Genomic DNA, 27,993 nt, shown 5'->3' on the forward strand with positions numbered 1-27,993 from the left:
CGGAGGCGCCTTAGCACAGATGCACACCTTTTCCTCATGATGGCCATGAAACGTCCATCTGAGCCTCGGCAAACATCCCCGATGCACTACACCTCCACGGAAGCCCCATCAGCACCCTGAATGCGTTATTATATTGAACAATAATATCGACAAACAAGAAATATTTTTTTGTCTGTAATATGCTCGTGAACAATATTTATAAAAGTACTGAAATGCAAATATTATCGGTAACATAAAAGGCGTCATCTCATCTTTGACGGGTCAGCGTTGGCGGCGGCGCGCTCTGTGTTGTCCGCCGACGCCGCCTGACCACTGACCGCGTTCTGCTGCCGCCTGCATTCTGTCGCAGACGCACCCCGAGCGCGCTCACCACGCTCATTTCGACTCTCCCCGAAACGACTCGCGATATTTTCCCGCCAAATAATTCGCGCGCTTCCTTTTGAATTTTTATTCATTTTCCATATAATTTTTTAAAAGTTTTTAAACGTGAAAACTTTAATTTTGTGATGCGCTGTTTCTTTGTGTTCTTGGTTTTGTTCTTTGTGTTCTTACCGGAGTCCAGTGAGGCGATTCGATGGCTGTAAGTATGATTTGAACAAAAAATTAGCACATTTGATATTTATTATCAATAAAATTGATTTAGCATACTTAATATGGATTCTACTAAATTTTTTACCTGAGATTATAATTTTAACATAACATTTTATAAAAACTTTAAATTTGTATAAATATAATGTACATTCATACATAGAGTACATTATATAGGTAATATAACTATACATTTTATACATTCTTACGTTTACAAATTCAAATTATTACAAATTAATACAAAAAAAGTATATGAAAATTACCTATTTCCAGAAAATATTTAGAAACGTTTTTTAATTATTGACATAAAATATATTAAATTACTCTAACGATTAATAAATCATAATGGACTTCAGCTAAAGCCATTAAAACGGTCTCAAGTAAAATCTCCACTAACCGGGGCTTACATATTACCTACATCACACAAAAAGCTAATGCCCCTTAATTTGCATCAAGTCCGAAGGAATACGAACTAATATCTAACAGGATAAACAAATTAAACCTGTAAGAATGGCACTAATAAGCAATGCTGTGCTATTGTCAGAATATTTGTTCAAACGACCCTGTCTGCCCAACAACACTTCTAGGCGGGCCCATTTAAAAAAATAGTCAATATTTATTTAGATTTATATATTATTTAGATGATATCCTTCGTTTTTAGGAAATTCTAAGGCAACATATTGATGCAGAAAGTAAGTAGTAAATTTAATGTTCAGCTTTGAAAAGTTAACTAATTAACTTAATTTTCGATATTTTTATAGATTCCTGATAATATCGACGTTTCAAAGCGAAAAAGGGTTGTGACCCTTATGTCGGAAATTCTTCTAATTTTTTTACCAAGATAATAAAATTAACGGTGCGCTACGTGCTACTAGTTCACAATATTTATTTGATCTTCTATACAAACTTTTTTTGTATACACAAACAGCAAAATTAATTTTACGTAAGTTATACTGTAATGTATTAACAGCTACTTTTGCAATACTATTTACTATTACGTAATAGCGTTACCACACGACGTTTAAGAAGTCTAACCTAGGTAAATAACTTTAAATCAACTATTCACCTGCAACTTTCTATTCGCGCAGGTTGCTTGCAGATACTCATTAAACATCGCTCTAATGAAGACAGATAACTTTGAAATCTGACATAACGTCTGATGGTAAAAGCTTACGGGTTTTCTATAGATGTACTGCAATAATTTTTAGGCTTCTTGTGTTTCGTTTCATGACGTTGGTGTGATTTTGTTATACGTTTACTTTGCGCCTTTGACCTGCCATTCATCGTCATCATATATAACCCAATTATAGGTAACACTATCGGGTACTCAGGCGAGGATTTAGGCCTAAGGGTCGAAACACAAAACTGTGAATCGGCTCGATGCGAATTCGCAACGCAGAAAACTACGACGCGAATTGCTGCGATGCGATTTCGTGCGGCAAGGCATCTCACTGCATGGTTCGGGTAACCATTCCTTCGACGATCATCAACCGTACTGAACGTAATTTTTAAACTAGGTAGCGACATGGATCATAAATAGAGTGTTGTACTGCTGTTATTGATAAGAAAGCACGGAAAAAAACACAAAGAAGATTAACATCGCAGGAATGCGCGATGCGAAGCAATTCGCAAATTCTTGCAATGCGTCGTGCGAGCTCGTAGATTTCTGCGATGCGACGTCGCCAATGCGGGTTCGGGATTTTTTTTACTTTATTGGTTCATTTACGATTATTATAATGTAACATACTATAAATTTAATTTGGTGAAAATTTTATCTAAATTACACAACTACTTAGGAATGAACACAGCTTGCAAAAACAACGTAAATGTTAATTAAGTTGAATTTAAAAACAACAACTTAATTTTTTAAATTAAAGTAATACAAACAAAAACAATAAATACAAGTGAACAAGGGTCTTGGACAGTATCAAACTAGATGGGGGAAAAAAAATTAATTAAGGTTTAATATAATACTATAACGAAATTTGTGCAGCGACTGCCAAAATATATCGCTAACGTGACTGTACTTATCATAGTATGCAGAGTCTTGGGACACAGGAAAAGCCCAGAACATTCTTGCGGAATGGTGGTGGTGACTTCACACGTTTTCCGAGGGTTGTTAACTTCTTCAACGTGCAGGTTTCATCAACATGTTTTCCTTCACCGATAAGCTCATGGTAATTTCAAATTAAGTTTCCCACATCAATTCCGAGACACTCGGAGGTGCGAGCCCGGATTCGACGGCCTCTGCCTGAGAGGCAGTAGGTCAAATCCTTACGCTACCACGATTTTTTACCTGCCATTGGAATACGAAGTGCATATCTAAAAAACAAATTGTTTCACAATTCAATCCTAAATATTAATAAAATCTAGCCAGTTAAATCAAAATACTACCTAACCAAACATGTATACAAAATCTTCGCGAGCAGTTATTGCGAAGAATAAGGAATTTTGTTATTAACCCTCATCGGGTTCATCAAGAAATTCATTTTAACTTCGTCCATAGAAAATCAATATTTAGCGATGCGTTTAAACACCGCACCTAGATATACGGTCAAGTGAATGACAAATCCTAATTCAATCGGTAAATACAAACTCAAATCATTTAGTCGAATACGATTGCACAACCAATTTATGAATGGCTTTAAATATACTAAATAAGTAAGAATTTACTGCCTACCAATTTTTGAAAATATTTGTACTTTCATCAACTGTGTTTTATTAACTCAATTAAAAAAAAAGAAAAAATTTAGACAAAAAAAAAACTTTTTCTTACCAAAGCTAAGTTTAGTTAGTTTTATTAGCTTAAGTTATTTTTTGTTAGTTTAAGCTTTAGTTTATTTTTATTACCTTAAGTATATTTTGTCATAATTAATTTTTATTATTATTGTTGATTACTTGATAGTTGGTGTAACGGGCTGGTGTCCGCAACTCGACGTCAAGGCGCCTATTTTGCGTGTAGATTATTGTTATTTATTACCAATCAATTATTTATGTCCATTACAAACAATCACTACAACATTTTGAAACAACTAACTAGCCTTAAGAACGACAAAAGAGGCAATAATTAATTTTTTTTTAATCAAATCACTATTTCAGGAATTGTCCATCTCAGTATCTTTGAAGGCTGATTCCAGATTACAATGGCCTATTAAGTACTACTTTTTTGTATTCTTATCAAAATCAAGAGTCTAGCGGTTTTTAAAGTTACCTAGGAACTATAGAATTACATTTTTAGATTTTTAATTGAAAGTTGAAAATTTAAAGCTGACTCACTCGAACGTGAATTCTCCGCTTTAGATCAAAACTTTCGTGGCTTCCATTGATCTTACGATGCTGATTATTTTATGCGTGAAAGTACAATTCGTACAGATAGTTACAAAACAAAATCTCCAAGCCCAAACCTTCTACAAATAGAAAAAAAATTTTTTTAGCCGATCTGGTTGAAAATTTCCATAAATCTATTAAAAATATCATAACTCGAAAACTACGATAAATCGCGGAACATACATGGGAGTAATTCGGATACCCCTCAATATGAGGGACCTAAATTTTACTTTTGGACATCACTTCTCTCTCGGCCACCTTGTATACTCACGCTCTTAGATTCCCTTTGGGATAGGCAGAGACTATCGCCACTTAGCACGATCCTCTCTTGCGTCACTTACATTCATCAATATTTTCATATATGTATAGTATCTTATTCTTCTCATTACACACCTCATCCTTTTTAAGAACACTTTCAATTTGATCTGAGAGTGTTCTTCGTGTCCGTCCTCTTCCAACCATGCCTTCCACTGTAGCTTTATATATTTCTTTCGTTAATCTACATCCATTCATCCGCTCCTTGTGCCCAAACCACCTCAGCATACCATTTCCTATGTTTGTCGCTGCATCCTCTTTCAAACCACGTCGTTAACAGATATTCTTGATTCTGTCACATGACCGCACTTGACATATTTTTCTAACAAGTAACAAAATACTATTTGTGTTTAAAGTTAGGCGACGTCGGTGGCCTAAAGATTTAGGGCTCAATGCCCACAATGTTCGATTCCCAATAGGACCAATTTGGGAAAATAACCTGGTTTGGGTGTTCTGGGAAGTGAGCCAGAATTCCGTTGCTCTGGTACTCATAGTACAGGGAATTCCCTCGTTTGAAACCAGGCACTTGGTGTGGTTGTCTGGTACATATTAAATTACACAATCTGAGTAAAGGGTAGACTCAACTACGACTTCAGTAACAAAGAAGTAGCATAATGTGGTGACTAGCTGTGTCAATAATATTCTGTATAATATAATAAATTTCGTGCAGGCCCAAAGTGTGGCATTCCATGTAAAGTTCTCCCCAGTTCATCCGATGCGCTCCCTAATTGAACACTGCGCTAATGACCGGCGTTGTTGCAACCCGCAGTTATTTGCCCAGATTACAACCCGGAAATAAGTAGGAAATCCGAACTGCCGTCGGACCTGCCAATTTGCACAAATTCCACGTAACGTTCATAATTATCCCATGATATTTACACACATTTTAAGCTCTTATTACGAAATGAGGACGGTGAAATATTGTTTTTAATTTTTAGAGTTATAAAGAGAGGAAATCGTAAAAATTAATCCCTTTAGGATTACGTCGTAATACCCGTGATGGATTGGTTAAATCTATTCTGAGTATTTTTAAGAGGGTTTTCAAGCAAGTAACAATTTGTAATGTTGCTTTTTCTTCTTCTTTATGATTATTGTTTATTTTCTTTTGGCGAAATTTTTGCCGAATGATCACAAATATTTTATACCTATCCTAGAATGTATTTAACTATAAACCATTCTTAGCACACGAAAACTTAAAACCTTTTGAAGCTGTCAGTCGTCTAAATTAACGGCTTAAACTTTATTTAAAGTTAAAACTTCCCTTTTAATATAAACCTGTCAGTCTGGATTCTTTGATAGATTTAACAGCCCTCCCGGCGTACTTTAATTTTATAGAGCGGCGGAAATCTACCTGTAGTAAAAGAGAGAACGAGAGAGTTTATTAAATTTCACTTTGTGTGTGATGTTTGACTAATTAAGTCTCAAGATTTATGAAAAGAAGAAGTTTAATAGGTAATTTATATAAGACTTATTCTGGGGAATTAGTTTGTACGTAATACGATATTTTACAGTGTATACATTAAAATTACAAAAGACTTTTAAATACGATTTTGCGGTTTAAATGGATATCACACACTACGTGATTAGTAAACTACGAGTATGTCGTATGTAATATTAGGCTCGATATATAAGAATATAATTGAATAGACCGAACCAGCGTATAATTAATTGATTTGCTCGGCTGACAAATTAATTGGCGGAATTAGCGTGAAATCCCAGGACGTGCTGATTATGAACGCGACACGCAATCTAAGAACAATGGTATAAATAAGAATAACATAGAGAAAATGGAAAAAAAATGAGAACATTGAAGAACAAAAAGACTGCAATCAATCTTACAAATCCCTAATTAATTCAAAGTGGACATTTTCAATCACAATTCATAAAAATAATGATGACAAACGACGTGTATTAAAAGTTTACGACCAATAAAAGAATCTGAATAATGCCTCCGTCTAATAAGTATGTTTGTCCGCTTGTTTACGATATGAGCCAACAGTGTCCAGCACTTTCTCGTTTACCAATCGCCTCGAATTCCTATGGTATGTTGTTATGACGCATCATTACCTTTATGGCAAAGATTTGCTTTAAGGGCAAAACTTGGGTCAGACATCTTCACCTTTTGCAGGTAAGTAAATTACACCTTCTGCCTGCGCGAACTAATATGTTCCCATAAAACTATTACAGTTCCGACCTCAGTGTGGAGCATCCTCGACTAAGTGATTCCCGTGAGAAGAGCGGGCTCAGTTTTCGCTGAGTTAGCAAGGGCCGTGTGTGGCAGACCGAAAAAAATAATTTCCTTCGCTCGAGTTCCCACTGTGACTTTTCCAGGCGGCCGTCCCGTGCATCTGGCGGGATCTATTATTAGGGGACGGCTCTTAATGCTTTCTTAGGTATTTTTATATGGCTACCCGTCTTAGTTTTTACGATTGTGATTTTTATTGAATTCCCTCGTCCTAGCTACGTAGTTACGCCGTGATATGCCTGCGGACGAAGGTGAAATACGAGCCACTTTGCCAGATTTATTTTATTGCGGTGTGTTGGACACACATTTCTTTAGATTTTATATTTTCTACGCGACGAAGGCTGTTTTGCTCTTTTCGTTTAGAGCGAAAACGTGTTGCAATAAAATGTGATTGCGGTAATTCTTTTTGTGGGCTCAGCCCTATTTATGTTTGTACTAGCGCTATTTGTACAAAAGTAAACTTCAGTGAAAGCCCACAAGTAAGCCGAGCGCGGAGTCCACTTCGGTGAATGTAAAGGGCTTCGAGAGGCCCAACTTTGCCGTGTTTGACTGTAACTTTAAATTAATTTAGATTCATGTCCTGCAGGTATAAAATTAACCGAGTGTACCAAGCGTACATTTAGACAATACTGAAAATAATTTAAAAATACAAAGCGTAGTTTTTTTTATAATAGCAAGTGACGAGACGAGCAAGTCGCGCTACTGGTGGTAAGCGACACGCCTATCCATAACAGTTGCAGTGCTATTCAAAGCTTTAAATCGCAAAGATCTTATGGGCACTGCCACTACGCCCGTCACCCTGAGAAAAAGTTGACAAATCCCATGTGCCTGTAATTTCACCAGCACCCCTACTTCTCTAAACCCGAACGCAGTAATGCTCACATTACTGCTTGGCGGCGGAAATAGGTAAGGTGGTAGAAACGTATATAAGTGTAAATAACCTGAGAAATAACGTTAGAGTCTGGCTTTCATTGATTCTACATTTCTACAAATAGCTTTTAATTCTCACAGTATTGTGCGGTTTAGTGTTTTCGCAATAAATCTTTCGTCGAAACTAACGACTTCATTCTTCAACTGGTTTTTTTTTTTGCGAAGGAGCGCGCAATAAGTGCAACAAATCGCTGTAGCACGATTCATTTGATCTGACACGAATTTATCCGCGCCGGCCGTGCTCAAGCTTCTTATTTACCCGCCAATGTTCACTTTGTCCTCGCAAATTCATAAATTACTTACATCCTTGCTGTCGTTCAGCTCTTATTTTGTTCTTCTTGCTCAAGCGTATCGACGCACTCTTTGATGTGTGCCTCATTATTCAACTTATTTCGATAGAGTATGTATATTTATAGTATCATTACAATTTTAAATGAACTAAAACGAATAATTAAGTTCCATTCAAATGTAAATTTTTGAAACTTCGTATTCTTTTGACAGGCTTGCGATTAATATTCTTAGCAGCTAAATAACTTTATTAAGTTCAGTTTTCCTGTGAAACATCTACTTACTTAAAAGTTTCACTGTAGTTCCACCAACAAAACACCAAAACTTAAGTAAGTATGTATACGTAGGTATATACGTTATTACCAGCAGTCGGATTTGGCTGTTGCAAATTAGTAAATAAGGAAAGCTTCATGCTATACTGAATATTAAAATTGGTATATTTAACGGTAAATTTTATACAAATTAACAAATCTATTGGGTAATAATTTAAGTAATGATACCTAGCTAATAAAATAAAAAACTAGTGGTTGAAATTTTTGGATTTCCAAACTATATTTATTAAAAAAAAATATTTTATTTAAAAAATTTTGGAGGACGTTCCAAATGAGTAGACAAATGTCTACGTATAGATATAAGGAGAAACAGAGTAGTACGTGTGAAGTGTTTCAAAATCTAATAAAAACCACATTATTATCGCCAATTCCATTGGATGAACAGATGAACGAACATAATGCTTGAATTATTTACACTGCAATAACGCAATTATTTGCGTTATTGCAGTTTAGGAGTACTAGATACAGTGCCGTATTAGGTAGCGTTTGTCGCACATAAAATCGCCACACAGAGGACGTTAGCATAGACTTGATGTATTTTTTGCTGAAGTTCAAGGGGCGAAAGTCATTTGAGTCCGCGACGATTAAAGTAAGTAATGGATGTATTAGTAGATTTAGTAGTAGTAGAGCTCCTTGTGAAATAATTCGTCCAGGAAAGTACTGCTACCTTACCTATTTCTGCCGTCAAATACTAGCATTGCTGTGTTCCGGTTTTGACGGGTGAAATTACAGGCACGTGGTATTTGTGAACTTGTCTTAGCGTGATGGGCGCTGTGGCGGTGCTCCTCAGGTCTTTGCGATTATAAGCTCTGAGTGACACTGCAACTGCATGTCACTTACCACCACGATTTGTTCGTCCCACCACTTGGTAGCATAAAAAAATCAACGGATTGTAGTTTGGATACTAGCCCCCATTGTAAGGTCTAATATAACTGCTATTTTGGAGTACGCTGTCAAAGTCACTTCAAGACAAAGAAATCTTAATCGAAATTAGCAATATATCTAGCAGAAACTTAGTTAAAAAATGTTCATTTGGGGATTCATTTTTAATATACGTAAGTCAATCTCTACTCTTATATAGATAATTATGACAACGATTCGGTAACTGATTACCAATATGTGTAGGGCGCTACATACCTTTCTCGTAGGGGCGCTAAAAGCTACGAAGGATAACTACGGTACGTCTCTGGCTAGAGACGAATTCGTAATTAGCGCATAGTGGCGGCGCGGGCGGGTAGCGGAGCGAGGGGCGGCGCGCTGTCTGGCGTTGACTGACTCACGCGCGGACTTTCCGCTAGACACCTATATTATTACTGCAATAAAAAGGAAACAATACCTGCTATGTGAAATTCAAATCGTGCGAATAGCCTGTTGGTTAATATAATTCATCAGTTGATGTGCCTTTTAAAATACATTCTCTATGTATTCTATGGCGAAAGTGTACAAAAACCTAACACGTTGATAAAACTTTTATACATTTCTAAAAACAGGGAAAATTAAACAAAGTAGTTGTCCATACTCAATTATGTCAAATTTAATTATTATTGAACTGATATTCAATTATTTTTTGTGAAATTACTCCACTAGTTATTAATACAAAGATCGAACACTTAGAAAAAATTCCTTCGATCCAGCCGGATTCAAACCGACGTCTCCTAGCAAACCGTGCCAGACCCTATGCCAATTAAGCCGCGGAACGAAACAGCGGACCTCAAGAATTTTTCTATGTGCTTGTTGTCGGATCTTTGTATTTGGTTTTCAATGTCATTTCAGCTGTAGCGCCATCTATGACAAATGTATGAAAGTATTTCGTCACCCAGTTTTTTCACCTTTACCTACCAGCCCTGGCTAGAGAAATAAATTGTGTAGGTGGTCTTCCAGTTTTAAAAGCCAATCTTTATGAAACCGGAAGACCACCTACACAGACATCAAAACAATCTCGAAGAAGTAGACTTCTACTAGAAGGAGGAAACGTCTGAGGCGTAAATTATTCTGAGGGCTTCTAATAGCAAGGTTGTGAGACATGGACCTCCGTGGAGTGGAGTAGGCATCTCCTTGTTTGGTAAGGATCGACGTCGCATAGCGATGAGAAAACCCGGAGAGAAGCGTTATGTATTTTTCGGAAGAATTACGTCGTACGGTGGAGGGTCTGTTATATTTTGGGCAGCCGTGATTTCCTTAGACCGTACAAAGTTCGTTTTGTCAATATACAACGATTATACCACGAAAATCCTAATCCCACGCACAACCAACGCTATCTTTATGGACGATAATGCTCAACATCACCTTGCGGATAAAGTAGATGCCTACCTGACCGAGGCTCAATCTTATTAAGCATCTGTTGGACATTCTAAAGCGCCATATTAGCGCTGTACATCCAGCCTCTTAGGGTCGTATTCCAGAACTGTACTCAATGCTCAAGTCAGGATTTGTGCAGACTTGAGTATGATTTCAAGCACTGGAAATACGACCCTAATGGCAAGGACTTGAGTATGATTTCTAATGCTTTGAATCATACTCAAGTCCTGATTTGAGTATTGAGTAGAGTTCTAGAATACGATACGATACGAATATATCCCTTAGAATATCCGAAAGCTCAAAACTGTTATTACGGCTGAATTTGAGCTTATTCCACAAGAAATCATAAAAAACCTCATTCAAAGCATGTCACAAAGAATTGCAGAAGTTATCTCGGCAAGAGGGCCACACTCGATACTAATTTTCTTTTTCTTTTGTAATTATTGTTTAATAAAGAATAATTGTCAGTTAAAGGTCATTTTATATTTTGTTGTTGGATCAAGTAAGTGGAAACAAAGAGAAAAATTCAAATTAAGAAAGGCGAATTTACATACCAAAAGTTTTTTATACTTAGCGAATAATTTTATTTCATTTTGTTGTTATAACATATTATTTTCCTTCCACTTACTGCACTCGAAAGATTCTATGCCCGTTTTTTGCATTGCATTTAATTGGGCATTTAATACCTACGTATTTTGCCAATTTCGGACGTGCTATATGACGGTAGTGGCCCCTGTTGGAGATAAGGCACGATCACACTCGAAGGTCCTTTTGTGGCTTGTAAAATAACACTCGAACGATCCTTGTGTATTAAGTAGTAAGTAGTCGAAATATTTTCATGATATTTGACGTTACAAATTCAGCCAAAACATGGCCTTTGGCCAAAACGAACACACAATATTGTATTTTTTTTATAATACCAAGTGACAGCCCCGACGTTTGTTTGAAAACACTTATACCTATACGCGATTTAGATCTGAAAAAATAGTTTCATTTTCTATGTGTAATAATGGCGAAAACCTAAAAACTAGATAAGTATAATATGTAGGTACTCTTACAATGTAACTTGAACGATTACAAAATCAAAATTAATATACTCAACAACCATAATATATTAATTTAATTCCTGTTCGTAAGTGAGACATTTCGAAATGAATTTCAGAATGTAAATCCGCGGCATCCGCATAAGATTAACCTGACAAAATTTAATGGTGTATATGTTTTACTCAGACTAAACAAGTCTTTCAGATATAGCAAATAAAGCAGAAATAAGGCAAGCGATATTGGTCTTGATGCGAAACCATCTGTTTTAGCTTTGAGTTATGAGGAAATAATAGAATATAAATAAGCCAGTGGCTTGTCGCCAAGTACTAAAGTAGGTACTATTCGTCATGTTGAACCAGAACACTTGAAGCGTTTCAAGCTTAGTCTTAAGTTTCAAGTATTCTTTGTTTTTTTTAAGTTCACTGTGTTAGGCTACCGAGGTCATCACATTTGATGACCTCGATAGCCTGACGGCTTACATTGTGGGCGCTGGGTGCGGAGGTTCCGGGTTCGACTCCCCGTAGGACCAATTTGGGAAATGGACTTTTTAATTGGTTCTGGTCGGGGAGTTCTGGAAAGTGCCCCAGAGTGAATTCCATTGCTCTGGTAATCAAATTACAGGGAATTCTTTGTACGTACATAAAGTAATATATAAAGGCAATTTCGTACATAATTGGATCTTGCTCAAAGCGTAACTGACTACGGTGCTAGTCACCACTACAAAACATAAATTTATACCAATAAAATGTTACAATTGTTCATTTCAACGCAGAGACTTAGACAAATTGCCGTTGTATTGGACAATTTGTTGAGTAATCCCAGCATTTGTTTCAATTATTCCGGCTTCCTCCTTGATGGATACATTTCCCTAGATTTAAATCAGGAATGGGATCTGCAGCCACGTGTTTTGAATATACATTGGAAATTACAGCGGTAATTATAGCAATACCAGCGAAATATGCCCGCTTTGCAATAGCTTGCACGCGTAACGCATCCTTCATATCGAAGTGTTATCTAACGAGTAATGTTGTTTTAATAGTAATTAAAAAAAGATACACTTCTTAACTCTAAACTTGGTTATCTATGTATTTATAAAAACAAACATGTAAGTTAGAATAGTGAGTTCGATTAAATGAATAAGTTATTAACTTAGGATAACCGAAAAATTTTGTAAAGTGTATACTTGTATTGAACCTAAAAAAATTAACTTACTTACTTACTTACTTGAAAATGTATATAATTTTATTCTCCTATTTAGAATTCTAATTCGCTAGCTCGTGAAAATCTATTATACAAAAGATAAAGCTCCCATAACAATTAGGTTATCGCGTTCCCGGTACTCGGATTAATGTTGTCGTATTTATGCCTCTATTCAGTAAATTGAAGTCGTCTATCTTTATTATTAACAGTCAGTGATTGTACATGCGTGTGTCGAATGGTTCATAATTAGAGTATCATTGTCCTCGATGTAATGAGCCATGAAGACTTGCAGTGACGCGACGGGAGTCGGCCCTTTGCCACTGATTGTAACAAATTGACATTTCTTTCGGTAATATACCTAATTGCAGCCAAATTGCCACAGCAAGTTACTAACAAAGATCATGCAATGACGGGATGGGGGCTTGGAAATGATTCGACGTTTTGTTGTCGGCGTATAAGGTATAATTATGGTACAACTTTCGCAATTTTGAGAAAACCTATTTTAATAAGACATATTATTATTTTAAAACATTTGTGAAGAATTTTGCTATTTGCTTTTTTTTTCTAAATATAGGTTTTCGCGCAAGGGTTGTGTACTCGTTGCTGATTTGAGGGTTACCAACTAAAACGGCGTGTAACTACCGACGTCACCCCCGTTTGTGTTATACCGCCCCGCAAGAAAGTCACGTTTGAAATTTTTCTTTAAAGTCCCCTTGTTCGTTGCACGCCGGCCGGCACGCACGGCGCGACAATCATACAGCATTTAATCATCATTAAACCGGAATCAGCGCCGGCGCTGCAGCCGCGTCAGCTGTATTGCTCTCCGTAACGTGTTTTTGCTAACCGAGGGTTTAAATGAGGTTTTTAAAATGAATTTTCACGCTTACAATTTTAGAACCAGGCATTTAAATATCGTTCAGAAACATTTCGCGGTTCGCTTATCATATAATTTGTGGTGCGTAATAATTTTAAATAATTTCGCTAACTTAGAACCGATATCTGCTCGTAACATCTCTTTAGATCACGCAAACAAGAACACCACATTATTATTACCCATTCGGAACATCCCCAATTTGTGTGTGAGAAACTAAAAAATACATTGTACAATAAATTTGAAGGTCTATTTTAAAATTATCTACATTCAAAACACAAAGGCAAACCTCCGAAAGGTCGGTGGTCTTTTATGTGGCAACCAGTTACAACAAAGCGGATCCCCTCGCCCCTCTGCGTTGTTCTTTGTCTACTAGATCGAGATAGACGTGTAAAATTTGATACGGGAATTATATTATTAGATCGTAGGAACACGTGTGCGGCGTGACGAATGCGATAATGTTCCCGCCACCGGGTCCGCAGCGGAACAATTACATTTCACATGAATTAACCATAATGGAGACACGGCTACGGGAGCTTTGTGCTCGTAGCACCATGACTCGATGTCCGGAGTCAATTGCTATTGCGCCGTTTCAGCGTTGCGGTACCGTTCGTGCCAGAGAATGCGAGGATTAAGGACATTCAAGCACAAGAACGGTAGCGAATACGGTAACAATATTAGTACTCAGTAGAGCAGATAATAACGGTAGCATGTTGCATTAAAGGAGAACATGTTTACGTTACAAAGTGTTTAAAGTTAAAATATAAAAAAGCTTCTTAAGCCTGAGTATGCTGCAACATGCACGGTCTTGGAATTTTGACAAAACATGCATCTATTTACTAGAAACTTAGTAGTTACATTAAAATGAGCGAATACAGAAAATTGCCACATTTATAGCTTATTCTATTTCTAACCCTGGTATAGTCTGTAGCCCCCGCACATCACCCGGCCGTGACTGTTGATGTGACGTCGCGTGTTGATCCCCTGGCATTACACGGATATCAGCTTTCGAGCGAAACAAAGCAATTATTAATAGAAAATGCAACAATATCCGACTTCCCCATCCAGCCTGACGGCAAAACCGGCCCCATTCTGAACTTTACAAATGGATTAGCAGTAAAGTGCATACTGCATTGCATATCTAACGCCAATAAAATCAGGGGATTTGTAAAGTCTTATTAGGCGAACTACTTTGCTTGTTATTTTGTTCCAAAAAAAAACGAGTATATGTAGAGCGCAGAGTTGAATAAAAATAGCATTCACTGTTTTGGACTAAAAGTATATATACATTCAGCGCGGTTACTGCTAGGGAAACTTTTTACAAAATTTATTATTTTTGCAAGCCAGCCGTTGCCTGTCACGGAAGTAATGCATTAACAATGAGCTTACAGCCCGAGCGATCCCACCACAATATACTGCAAAATAGAAAATTGAATCTCATAAGTAAGCTCGCTATGACAACGGGCTGCACTCGCTCCTAATGCTCAACACTCTTTAGATGACAAACCAGCTACGACTTTGCGATAGGTGAACAACAATATAACAAATCGTTTAGTTACGCAATTGTTGTACTGACTCAAGCAAACCTCCCAGAGTCCTTTCGCAATATTGGAAACGGAGGTAACGCTGTCCTTGAAAGCTTGTCACGATAAAACGTCAATGAAATTTAATATTCTACGGTAACCCAGTTATTGTATCGTAAGCTGTTTATAAAAAGTAAGGCTAGTACGACATCCCTCAGCCGGCACGGGTAGTACCGCTTGCCCGCCCGCCGCCATCGCACGTAAGCTCCCTTGCCTACCAACTTGCCAACACACGCACATCTCACTCTCGATGACTTATATTTTGCACTCTGCACACTTGTTTCGTACATAAATCAAATTGTAAATGCAGTTGATGCTTTTAATGCATAAAACAGATAATTGAAAAGAAGAATTCAAAATAGACATTCATATAATAGATCATGTAAGTAGTAAGTATGTTATGCAGTAATTAAAATCTAGATATGCCATGCAACGTCAAAGGAAAACTCACGTGTTTTGGTTGTATAAATCAATAAAATATTAAACGTTTTGTTACAGTCACGCTACAAAATATGATCACAAAAAGTTAAGCTGATATTGCTGCGGCCGAAAATGAGTTTGTTCGTTGACTTGCGTCAAATCAAGTCTTCAGTAACAAATCTTTCAGAGATGGTTGATAGAATATCTACTAACGTTGGCAAAGATAAAATACCGGAGGAGGGACCATTGCCGAAAAAAGAGGAGCCAATGCTGTACAGAAGTTCTATATTCAAACCCACGTTAGGTTTTGGTGTCCGATTCTCACAGAGTCAAGAAGACATTTTTCAAGATACACTGCCATCATCTCGTCTTCGTAGCCATATGTCTCTTCCCAATCTCGGAAAATCTGATGCCAATCTGAACAGACCCTCGACACCGCGACAAGATTGTCGCCCAAAAATAATAGAAGTAACCGATGAAAGCAATGGTAATACAAAACAATTGATACAGTTATCCGCAGATAACCTTAATGAGTTAATATCTGCATCCATAAACAGACGTCCTCATTTCGATGACAGTGGAGATACCCACCCAATGGACTTTCTAGAAGCAGTGAAATATTACATTTCAGAACTGAACATGCCAGAAGAGAAAAAACTACCATTTATTATATCGTGTCTGGATGGAGTGCCACTAATGTGGGCACGCTGTTTCAGAAGCGAGTTTAAAGATGTCGAAAGTTTTTACATCACTTTCGAACAAGAGTTTTGGGGTCAGGACAGGCAAAAGACGGTTTTGTACGACTTGAAGTTGGGAAAGTATGGTGAAGGGAGCACGCAAATGAGCATGTCCGAGTATTTTTTGCACAAGGTCAATAATTATAAACATTTAAATCCGCCGCCGTCGGATCTGGAAATCGTTTATTCTCTGGCAGCTCATTTCCCTTCAGCCGTGGAATTAGAATTACGGCTGACGCCGAAGCCCACGTTGCGTGAAGCGTACCGCGTGCTACGCAGAAGGGAGGGTGAGGCAGCAGACTTCCTTCCTAATTACTTGTACGAAATGTGTGAAGCGTATCAACGCGGACAACGGCCGGAGTCTGTGAGGCGCCACGTTGGAGAAACGCCACGAGATATAAAAGAAACTAAAAAATAATATGTATCTATTATTGTACATGTATTCTCTAATATAGGCAAACAAATTACTTAGTACTTAGTAAATGCATAAAAAAATAATGACATCAATGATACACTGCCACTTATCCCACATATACTATCGTAGCAAATAAATGTACGATTAAGTCACGTTTAATAACACAAAACAATAAATATTTTAAAAATGGAATTTGGCTTTTATCTTTATCGGCATCAAAAAAAGATACACATTTTAAAAACTTAATAAATTTACTTAATGCTCTTGACAATTGGAAGATATACCTACCTACAAGTTCAATTATTCTTTTAACACAGAGCTCTATATCAAAGCGAGGGTAATTGGACAGAGAGTGATTGCGGTGAAGCTCGTCGCAGCAGCGCGCTATGGAGCGGTCAGGCGCGCGCTTGTCGACGGCAGCCGTCTGCCATGCCACACGTAGCAGCCGCCGCCAGGCTCTCCCGCTCAGCCTGTCTCGCCGCGCACAATGGGGATCGATGGAATTGTTCCTCCATCGAGCTAGCACCCAAGTTCAGCCCGGATTTACTTACAGGTAAAATAATTTTGGAAAACTTACTGACAATGCAATTGACCAACGACGATTAAAATTCGAATATGTAGGTACATACTTGGTTTTATTAGTCAATAAACGTCTCGCATATAAACTCTCTTGTACCTATGTATTTCGCTAAAGTTTTTTACACTGTGTACCTACAGGCTAGAGCCGTTCTGTCTAGGACGGACAAACCCCCGGTAATAATGAAAGATAAGGGAAAGCAAGTTTGTCGAGTCTTTTAAATCAGTGGCGAGGCATTGTGTCGGTGCGGCCGGCGTAACGACAGCGCCCTTTCTTCCAGCGACGGACGGTTGTTGGTTCCGCACCGAGGACTCTTTTTATTTATGTGTCACAACCACATTTTATTTATCGCTTCGCGGGCAATTAATTTTTAAATGAGTCTGTTGTTTCCCTCATTTAAATTAGTAGACCCAAATAGATTTTAATTGTTTTAAATTTAAATCGTGTTGTAATTACATTGTTAGAATTACTCAAACACATTGCATTTCACGTGTAGGACACAATATGTTGTCGATTATAAAGCAATGGTAAGGATTTAAATAACCGCAAACGGCACGCAAGGATTTCCTAATTCGATACCGACACGAACCACGCTGAGCTGTCGTTGTGCGCTGTACATCATTATGTCGTGAGTATCGTGTCGTGACGCGACCGACTATGTGTACCTTATTGATCTTTTACGTAAACTAGTAAGCGAGGAAAGGGTATGTTATGATCCTAAAAGAGCAATAGTCCAAAAGCACATTTAACATTATGCCAGATTTTTTTCACTTGTAGCTAATATGGAATAAGCTCTAGATGCTTTAGCTTAATTGAAAGAGATTGTATGAATCTTAATTACAGTAGCCTTATCAGACATGTCGATCGCCTTTTTATTCATTTTCTCGTCGTTCACAATCAGCCTGCTTTGGCTGCGACAGTGTTTTCTCTGTCTAAAAGTTAGGAAGGGATAGAAAAGAAGGCAAACAATGGGGAAGTTTTTCTAGTTTCAGCGTGGTCGGCGACATTGTAGTTGGCAGCCTCGCCGACCGGATGCCGACTGCGAAATATGGACCATTGTTTTTCGCCGCCACTTCAGCGTCTCTCCACTTTAGGAAATTAATTGACACGGAACGTCCTCGGTTACAAACAAAAACGTTAGGAATCTTTGAGCACTCCCGGCTTGATACATTTTAATTAAAAGTTTTGCGAAGCGAGTAACGTCTACGCTGGCTGCGGCAATGAACATAGAAATAACATTTCATTATGACTGTAAGTAGGTGCTTCTAACTAATTTTACTTTTAGTCAGCGTGATAAAAACACGTTTGAGTGGCTCCTGAAAATAAAAGTTTTTCCGGTTTGGGCGTTACAGAATGTTACAGATGTATAAAAGTTTTTCCATTCTTAAAAGTGAAACTTCTTATAATTTGACTTTGCTGTTTTAAAATTGATGCTTTGTAATCTTATCGTTAAGTCCTTCTTCGGTCGTAACAAAAGTTTACAACGACTGAGTGGTTTTAAATCACTTCGCAAATCTTTATTGATGAGGCGAACGTTTTTCCAGAAGACCGCGTAAGTTATCTTTGTTAAGTATAGAATGCTATCGAAGGCCTTACAATGCGATCAGCGGTGAGGGTTGGGAGACGGACAAAAGATTTAATTACACGCATGAATCAAGCGCACAGTTCAGGGGTTGGATGCGGGGTGCGGTGGGGGTTGTCAGCGATAACCGTGAGCAGTGCACCCGCGCGCGTTCCGCCGTCTGCTCTGAAGCCGACACAGCGATCCGGTATGTGATAAGCCGGTGGCATTGTTTAGCGAAACTGAGGACGCGCGTGCGGGCTCTATCGTGATTAGATTGCCGTAAAAAGGATTAATTTTAATGTCCATCAAGATACTTTTTTGCTTTGATAAATAGCCCTTTGTTTATTCTGTGGCCTAGATGTTTCTTCGTCGCAACGTTTGCTATTTTTCATTGTTCTAATCGCTTTATCGGACACGAGAGAGACATTCATCAAAAACTAGAGTTCACTAGAATAAATTTATAACAGATAAAGTACGACCGCCTATTAATCATATGATCTGTCTTCTTGTTGTACTATCTCTATTTTTCAAATTGTGCTATTTGTTTATCAATGTCAACCCGAAAAGGTACTCGCGAGCAAGCGTACGTGTACGCGATGTCAGCGGCGGCGCTGGCGTGGTCGATCGCACGTGCGTGCGCCGCGGGCTCGTTGGCTGCATGCTCTTGCGCAGCCCCCCCGCGCGCGCCTCCCCGGCCTCCACGACAGGCGCAAGTGACTCCCGCTGAACCACATGCCAGGTTCAAATGGGGCGGCTGCGGTGATAATTACCAGTGGGCTGAGAGGTTTGACTAATGTGAATTTACTCGTGAGATTGCCAAAGATATAGAGACAGTCTGTGTATCGAAGCTAAGGGAGATTCGAACTACATTTATATTACATATTCCAGACAATTCCATACATAAAATTTTCATTATAAAACTTTTATAATGCAATCTTTTCAAGTATATATCCTCCTGGAACATTCAAGGATAGCAACTATTTGTGTTGAATCGTCTGAATGTGAAACACAATTTCTAGGTTCGCAAAACAATTCCTCGACACACATGAAATAGACGTACGCGATGGGAAGATAGAGAACCTATTTGAAGAATTCGAAACAACGAGCACTGAGCCTACGACGACTTCCACCGTGGAACCCACTACTGCCGCTCCTGTGGTGATATTAGTCGATGATCAACCCGCACCAGCCAATACCAGCGTAGCTCCCAAAAAAGCAAGAAAAGGACGCAAAGGGAGGAAGAGACTGCCAAGGTCGCCTCGACGAGGCAGACCTACGAGAAAAAGGTTCAGATCAAGGTATAGTAATATAATTGAATTAGATTATGTATTTATACCCGTTTGTTCTCTTATATTGGATGGATATCGTAATTTGCCCAAAAGTTTCAAGTAGATAAAATTTTACCTACATGATAATCATATTGTGGATCATATTATTACGATTATGAATACAAGATTAAGCACACAGAAAAATTTTCGTGGCCCCGGTGGGACTTGAACCCACGTCCATGCTGCACCATAGCATTGCTGTAACCATCTGAGCCACAGGACCAGTTACAGAGTCGTCGAAATTCTCCTATGTGTTTTAGTTATAGATATTTGTACTGACTTTCGGTATTCGTCACCGTAGCCTAAAATATATTTATTATTATTATTGTTATTATGGGTATCTATTTTAGACTCTCGCCTCTACTATGGCCTAAAGAATGAATTTTTAAATGGTAGAGGCGGTATACCCCGGCAATGGCACAGTCCGCCGGGGTTAGGTACTCAGGTTCAAGAACCGGCGAACAATACGTGGCGTATCGAGCAAGACGGCCTTCTGCATTTGTGCTAGATGCGACACGTCAAAGAAATCCAATTATATTATTAACTATATTATTTATAGTATTACCTTACTAAGTATTTCTTTGAATATCTCATAATAATTGTAATAGTCTTTATTTGACATAATACATGGTTTCTTAAACAATATTGTCTGGAACCTCCTTATAACCTGTCAGGAGGCGCCGCTCTTTCTTAGCTACACGTTTTAAAATATACATGACTAACCAACTTAACAAAATAAAAAATATTACTACATACTTACAATGTATGATACATCCTTACAATCCTCTTATTGTGTGTGCGTGTGAGTGAGTGTGCGTGCGTGCGTGCGTGCGTGCGTGCGTGTGTGTGTGTGTGTGTGTGTGTGTGTTTTTAAGAGTGGCGATCTAGCAGTGCCTCAACTTCTTCACATGTTTTTCCCGCGAGCCATTTAAGTATCTCATATGATATAACCCTATGATACTTCAAATTATGAAGTTATTAATTGGATTTATAAAAGGATAGAGACTATGAACTAATTTCGTAGTAAATGCAAGTGACGTTAAAATGTTTAACCCATACGACCCCGGAAACATGTAATACATTACGTTAGAATAGGTTTGCAAGCTTGCTTTACCAATTTACTAATGGAATAGAATTTATCTACCTGTATACATTGTTGCGTAATTATGCACCTAAGATATTAAGTACGTCGTAGAAATGCCCATATTAAGTTCGTGCATACCAAAAATATATGGTCGCGGTTGCCAAATTGTTAGTTACAAATTGTCTCTATATAAAGTCTCGAAGCATTAGTAACTTATGCTCGTACCGTGTTTTTTTTTTGTTCAGCGTGTGCCGTTGAAATGTGCGACAGTAGGCGTAGCCTGACTTTTGTTACCATGTGTACAAGAAACTTCCGAATCCAATTTGCCTTTTTCGTTTATTGTATTGAAAAAGTTAATAAAAAGTTTTACAAGGGAATCTATTGTACCCACCCTACAAATTGTTCTGCTTTTGTACAATTTATAATATTACCCATATATACCTAGGTCGAAATTACAAATGTAGAAGCTAGGACCTGTAATGGCTATTACAATATTACTAAAATTTGCAACAAAATTCATAGGGATATTTCATCCCTTACCCGATATAATTTATTCACCAAACAACTAAACGCTCATTTGATAAAAAAATTTTACTATAGGCACAAGCAGTATTTTGTAGAATGACTATACCGACTTACTGTACCTACCGCACCAAAAGCCATTATAACGTCGGGGATAGTGCAATTACGCGTAACTAGCATTGGGTAATGAGTTTCCATTTCGGTAATTTAGTGGCCAAATCAAATCCGCGTCAATGTCGTGGCCAACAAATTAGCGTTATTTACGGGAATTTGTTGATATGAGTCCGTAGACAACATAAATTAATGAGTACTGTGCAAAAATGAAATTCGTAGCCATTGAAATAACAAAGTAATAATACTAATAGCGTTAAATCCCTCTCCTGGAAAACATGGTTTAGTGCAGATACGCGCCAATACTATGGCCACTTACGCGGACTTGCATTATCTGCGACGATTATTTTATTCTGTTACGTTACAATTTTTGTTTTGCTATTATTATTTTTAATTTATTCGTTTTTATTTTCTTTTATTATTACAATTATAAATACACTCCCGGACACATAATTCGAGCCAAGGTCGCTAAGGTAACACATGAAAGCAATATAAATTTTGACTTTGTTTCACCAGATACGAATATGAAGACAGAGGATCTCGCTATCGCAACATTGAGTATCGCATGGCTGCAGACGACCCACGCTTCGACCCGCAAGTGGACTTACGAACGCGACTTGAACAACTACGTTCCCTTATCGCTTCTGCCAATTTGATCAATTACCGTTTTGGAAGAAAGGTAAACACAATATCATGTTTTACTAAGTACCTTAACAGATTGGCCAACAGACTCATCATATAATTTGTTTAAAGGTGAGCTGGACATATCTCTTTGGGTAGTTCGCATAAGTATACTGTTTTAAGTTCTTTCAATGTATAACTTCGTATTACATAATTGTGTTCGTGCAATAGATAGATAAAACGTTTATTCAGCACAAATACAAGCAGCAATTTTGTACTGGTCATACTAAATTGCAACAGTTTGTGCTGAAATAGCCCTGACTCATCAAAAGTACTGTAATATAAATGTAGTACAAATACTGAAAATTACCCACATAAAATTTTGATTGTAAGTTGAACTACTTGATTTTGTAAGGGGGACTAAAACTTATTTCAAATTACATGTAAAATGTATAACAATTTTGTAGAGATTCATATTAAAAATGCCATTATAGTTTGGATGTAGAACAGAAATATCGACACTAGTACACCAAAATTCTATCTCTGAAAACAACTAATAGGTACCAACTTGCCAAAACAGCCTTTGTTTCCAGACTTCCACGTACTCCATTTGGAGGCAAACAGAAAATAGAGTAGAGCTAGTTTATTTTTTTATGTCGTAAGAAAATTACGTGTACATAGTAAAAGCAATCGATTTTTTATCTTACAATGTCCGATTTTCCAATCAATACAAATCAACATCTAAAACTAAGATATGATAATTTCAGCTGGTATCAGCAGGGATGCGTACGAAATGCACATGTCACGGAGTATCAGGTTCCTGTTCAGTCAGAACCTGCTGGCGTTCTCTACCTCCGATAGCTCGCGTGGCTGCGGCATTGGCCGTGGAAACATCGCGAGCAGGGCCATTAAGACCTAGGCGACAAGCACGAAGAGCCAAACCCAAGCTGAGATATGTGACACCAAGTCCAGATTATTGCGAACCTGATCCGGCAGCTGGGTCACTTGGCACCCATGGAAGGTAACGTTTTATTATAAAAGTAGAATAGTATTTTATGCAATCGTTGCATACTTGGTACTTGGTATAAAGGGCTGGTTGCATAATGACGATTTCCTTAAGTCGAGTTCCGTGTTTAGGCCACGACGCTTTGCAGAGTGGCCTAAGTATTAGGTAGAGATTTTAAGATATGATTATGTAATGATTGCATACAATACTTTTTATACGAGTAAATTATAATAATGAAACAACACAACCAATATTTAAAAATGGTTTGTTTACAATTCACTACAACACAAACGAAAGCCAAACAAACGCTACAAAACATAATTATAACTTTTTTGTTACAAAAAACCGACCCCAAAATTTCGTGGAATTACATCTATTTGCCAAGTTTTATTGAAATCGATTACCGGAAAGTGCGCAAAACTAAATTCATTCCCTAGTTCGCTACCATTAAGGAATATTTAGGAATAAGGAATATGAAGGAATATTTTCTTCAAATAAATGAGCTCAATAAAGAAGTACCCCATATCATCAATAAGTAAGTAAGAAGTTTTTTAACAATAAAGAATCATCAAAATCGGATCATAAATAATCGCGTAACATGTACAGTCATATACACAGGATACTTGACCCCCAAGCCGACTTCGTCGACCTTTTCGTTCTGAGCACAAAAATGTGGAGAAAATTGTTAAACAAACTTAATCTTTAACCCATGAGCCATAAAATTTATTTCGGTGTAACTCCCTGGTCGTCTTATCAGTGAATGACATTGTAAGAAAGTTTTTAAGCCACTTTGATCTTTAACGTATAATTTTTACTTAAATACAGAATACAAATTTCAACCAGCTATAGTAAATAAGGCCGTCGTGGCCTAGCGGTATGAAGATTGCTTTGCAAGTTGATGCAAGCATGGTTCTAGTCACATTAATAAATATTATTTAGCTATGACTATATCATATTGTTTTTACTTTTTGTTTTTAACATCTGAATAGGTCTAAGGAATGTGTAAGTCTTGTTCATACAGAACAATAATTTGTAATTTTAATAATTCCGTTAAGCGCGGCATATTAAAACAAGAAAGAAAACTTTGAAAGTAATTAAAACTGAATAGATAAATGGGAACGAAACATGGAACAATGCATAATCACAGAAGACACGATCGTATGTAAACTGCAGAGCGATTTCGTGATTTGTTAATCTATCCAAACCAACCCTAAGCTTTATTTATAACATCTACCCACCCACCATAGGCAATTTCTAGTGAGCAAATATTGTGATTTGTCAACGTTAATATTAAAAAGTGAAACAATGCTGTTAAAAATATAACAACATCATCAACCCTTTTAAAAATATAACGTTAAAACAAAATAGTGCTCGTGGAATCGAACCACGGGTATTGTAATTGGCAGTCCATACAACAAGCCGCTTGACCAATTCACTTGGACGTTAAGTGACGAAATTTAATATTGGTTTAAAAATAAGCTGATCATCTTCAAGCAACACTCCACTGTATCGCTTATGCAATAAAGTTGAAATTGCTTTATTTTTTTATTTGTCCAACACGTAAGATAACTCTCAGAAACAAAAGGTCGGTTTGGACATGTTAGGGGGTCAGTCAACCAACACAAAAAAATACAATGGAATTGAAAACCTCCTCCACTTTTGAAGTCAGTTAGATAGAATAGAAAGAGAGGCAGTAGAGCGTTTGAGTAGCGTCATATTTGACATTTTATATTGTTTTTACACTGTTGTGTTTTTTTGACAAATGGTTACGCCTTTGTACCTATTATGTAACATTTTATAAAAAAAATATTGAATTTTAATAATTTCACAAATATGTAATAATACGTAATAAGTGACGTTATTCTGTTTAGAAACGCAGTGGCGCCTTTAAGGAAACTCTTTTAATTTGCAAAAATACGACGTTCTTTTTCTGAAAGTCATTATAGTTTTGCGTACAGAACTATAATGAATTTTTTCAGTTCAGTAGCACGTACCATAGAAGAAACAATTTTGGTTCAGACCTAAAAAGAGCGTCTTTGTGATATGGTTTGGAAATTATAATTGACAGATTAGAGTACAGGAACAGAAAAATGTTTTTGTACTATGTTCGCCGGCGAAAATAATCTATAAATTAAAGGCTCAACGGGTAAACTTATATGAGAAAACGGAAAACTTTTCCGTATCGTAGTCCAATCGATTGGAACATCTAACAAGCCTTAGATCAAATAATAGGGAGCAGTTGTCTAAATGATGAACAAGACTTTTCGAAGGAGAAATTATTATAATCTCAGTACAGAGTACTAAAAAAAAGACCTCAAAAGTTCGTAGAATTACATCTTTTTGCCAAGTTCTATTGAAATCGGTTACCGAAAAGTGCGCAAAACCGGATTCATCCCCCGAGTTTGCCACCTTTAGAGGTGGAATATTTTCTTCAAATTTAAATGGGACCAATACTGAGAGACTAATACTCTTTCCAACAAAAAAAGAATCATCAAAATCGGTTCACAAATGCCGTATCGCGTAAGATACATACAAAAAAAAGTACAGTCGAATGTCTCGTGTCTCATTGTCGTATTCTAGAAATTTACTCAATGCTCAAATCAGGATTTGAGTGTGGATTAAAAGCACTCGAAATCATACTCAAGTCCCTGCCTTTAAGAGTCGTATTTCCAGTGCTTGAAATCATACTCCGATCCTGACTTGAGCATTGAGTAGAGTTCTAGAATACGACCCTGAGTCTCACGTGTGTGAAGTCAATGAGAACCTCCTCCTTTTTTTGAAATCGGTTAAAAAGGACGCTTAAACTAAAGTATTAGACATTTTTTATCAGATACGAAACGTGGAACTCGTACACGCTTAGGCCCAATTTATATTGCGGCGGAACGGAGTGGCAAGCTAATAGATAACGACAATAGAACATAAAGTTCATTATGCTATGTACAATGTCGTTACAAAAATTCGCTTCCATTCCGTTCTGCCGAAATATAAATTGAAACTTATCCGCCGTGGCGTATATGAAGCTCCAACAGGATTAGACTTAGTATTTTTTATTGATAAATCCGGACAGCGCGCGCCGTTGATCGTTAGTGAAAAGACCGGATATACATACATGACAATCCAAGTTTGATTAAAGTCAGATTTAGACCTTCGCCATGCTGCGGAGTAACAAAAGAGTAAATTCCTCTATTGACAACACAAATTCCTCTAAACATAGTCAATACATTTTCGCCACAAAGTCCAAAACAAAAAACTCAATCTTTATTTCATAGGTAAATAAATAATATTTGAAAATCTGCTATTCATTCCATTGACTTATGATTCATTCGCATCTTTCGTAAGGATTCCCATGAGAAGAATGAGTAAGAAACTAGGGGTTGTGATGTGGAATCAGCGTGTAAATCTGAAAACAAAATGCATTTTTGCGTTTCAGTTACTTTGTGCTTAAGATACGAGTTTGAGAAAGTAAGTGGTAAGCTACACGCCTGTCCACAACAATTGCAGTGCTACTCAAAGTCAGTATTTATTTCAAGTATCATAGGTAGAAGCAACTTGTAAGAGCAATTTGAAGTACATACGTAGAAGCTGTATAATGTAAACATTTTATTTCACTATAGTTTTAAACCTCGAAAACGGGGGATTTTGAATATCAACCTTTTCCATCCAATTCAACTAGACGCGGTTCCGATATATAGACGTTTCCTCGTGTCGATCAATCGTCACGATAATCAGATCGATCCGTCGTTACACCCTTGGCGTTAAAGTTAATCGTTAAGGTCATATACATACACTATCGATCAAAACGTCGGCAAATATAAATCAAACAAACATACACTAACCGTCGGCTAAATTTACAAACCTCGTAACTCCGTTTTTGGAAGATATCCCTCTTCAAGCGTAATATCGGGCAATTAAAGCTTAAAATAAAATTTTTACATCCTTTTATAGTCATAAAATAAAGGTACAAATAAATAGATAAAAGTAAATATTATAAAAGTAAATAGATTGTCATAATTAATCATTTCTAGCAATTCTGTTTTTTGTGACTACTCAAAAGTCCATTAATATAGACTTTTACGGTAGGAACAAGGTTTACGCATTTAACCGACGACAGTCGATTCGTTGTTTCGATCAGTCTGAAAAAATGGACCGTGAAGACAAATCGTTCGGTATATGGAGGCCAACATACAGCATTTAGGAAAAATCGCACTTGCCTTTTTTTTAGAAAATGCAACGCCAGTCTCGGCAATGCAATCGGGGGATGCGGACGACTGTGCTGCGGTCGTGGCCGTCGCCTGATCCGGTCGAGCAAGCTTGAGCGCTGCCATTGCCGCTATCACTGGTGCTGCCGCGTCGACTGCCAGCTTTGTCGACTTACCACTGATGAACATTACTGTAACTGAACTTAGTTATTTTTTATTTTCCTGGACTCAGATTGATTGTGTATTTTCCGCACTTGGTATGTAAATTTTTTTATGATCTAATGTGTCTCAGCTGTAATGAACTGAAATACCATAGCATACTTAAAATAACAAATACAGTGAATATTATTTCCCTGTGAAATAAAAGGCAAAAAATCTAAATAGTAAT

At 37.3% G+C, this 27,993-nt stretch overlaps 2 protein-coding genes and 1 long non-coding RNA gene across 3 annotated transcripts in view; 1 reads left to right on the plus strand and 2 right to left on the minus strand.

Annotated features, from left to right (window-relative positions):
• Window positions 1-27: 27 nt before the first annotated feature.
• Window positions 28-9,258, minus strand: LOC113232985. Its single transcript, XR_003310669.1, has 3 exons — window positions 9,163-9,258; window positions 553-578; window positions 28-116 (listed from the first exon to the last, which is right to left on the minus strand). It is a non-coding gene; the product is annotated as an uncharacterized LOC113232985 (long non-coding RNA).
• Window positions 335-27,965, plus strand: LOC113232982 (protein Wnt-11-like). The gene is made up of 7 exons (XM_026467910.1): window positions 335-580; window positions 16,911-17,146; window positions 19,302-19,518; window positions 19,754-20,032; window positions 22,296-22,458; window positions 23,168-23,421; window positions 27,629-27,965. The coding sequence occupies exons 1-7, from the start codon at window positions 507-509 to the stop codon at window positions 27,804-27,806; spliced, it is 1,401 nt and encodes a 466-aa protein (XP_026323695.1). The 5' UTR covers window positions 335-506; the 3' UTR covers window positions 27,807-27,965.
• The window catches only part of LOC113232981 (UDP-glucose:glycoprotein glucosyltransferase), a 44,449-nt gene continuing 44,218 nt past the window's right edge, over window positions 27,763-27,993 (minus strand). Inside the window, exon 27 of the mRNA XM_026467908.1 lies at window positions 27,763-27,783. Within this exon, the coding sequence (XP_026323693.1) occupies window positions 27,778-27,783 (6 nt within the window). The 3' untranslated portion in view covers window positions 27,763-27,777. The remainder of the gene's footprint in view (window positions 27,784-27,993) is intronic.

This window comes from Hyposmocoma kahamanoa, unplaced genomic scaffold (assembly GCF_003589595.1).
Source record: "Hyposmocoma kahamanoa isolate Upper Pololo Valley unplaced genomic scaffold, ASM358959v1 78, whole genome shotgun sequence".
NCBI lineage: Eukaryota > Metazoa > Arthropoda > Insecta > Lepidoptera > Cosmopterigidae > Hyposmocoma > Hyposmocoma kahamanoa.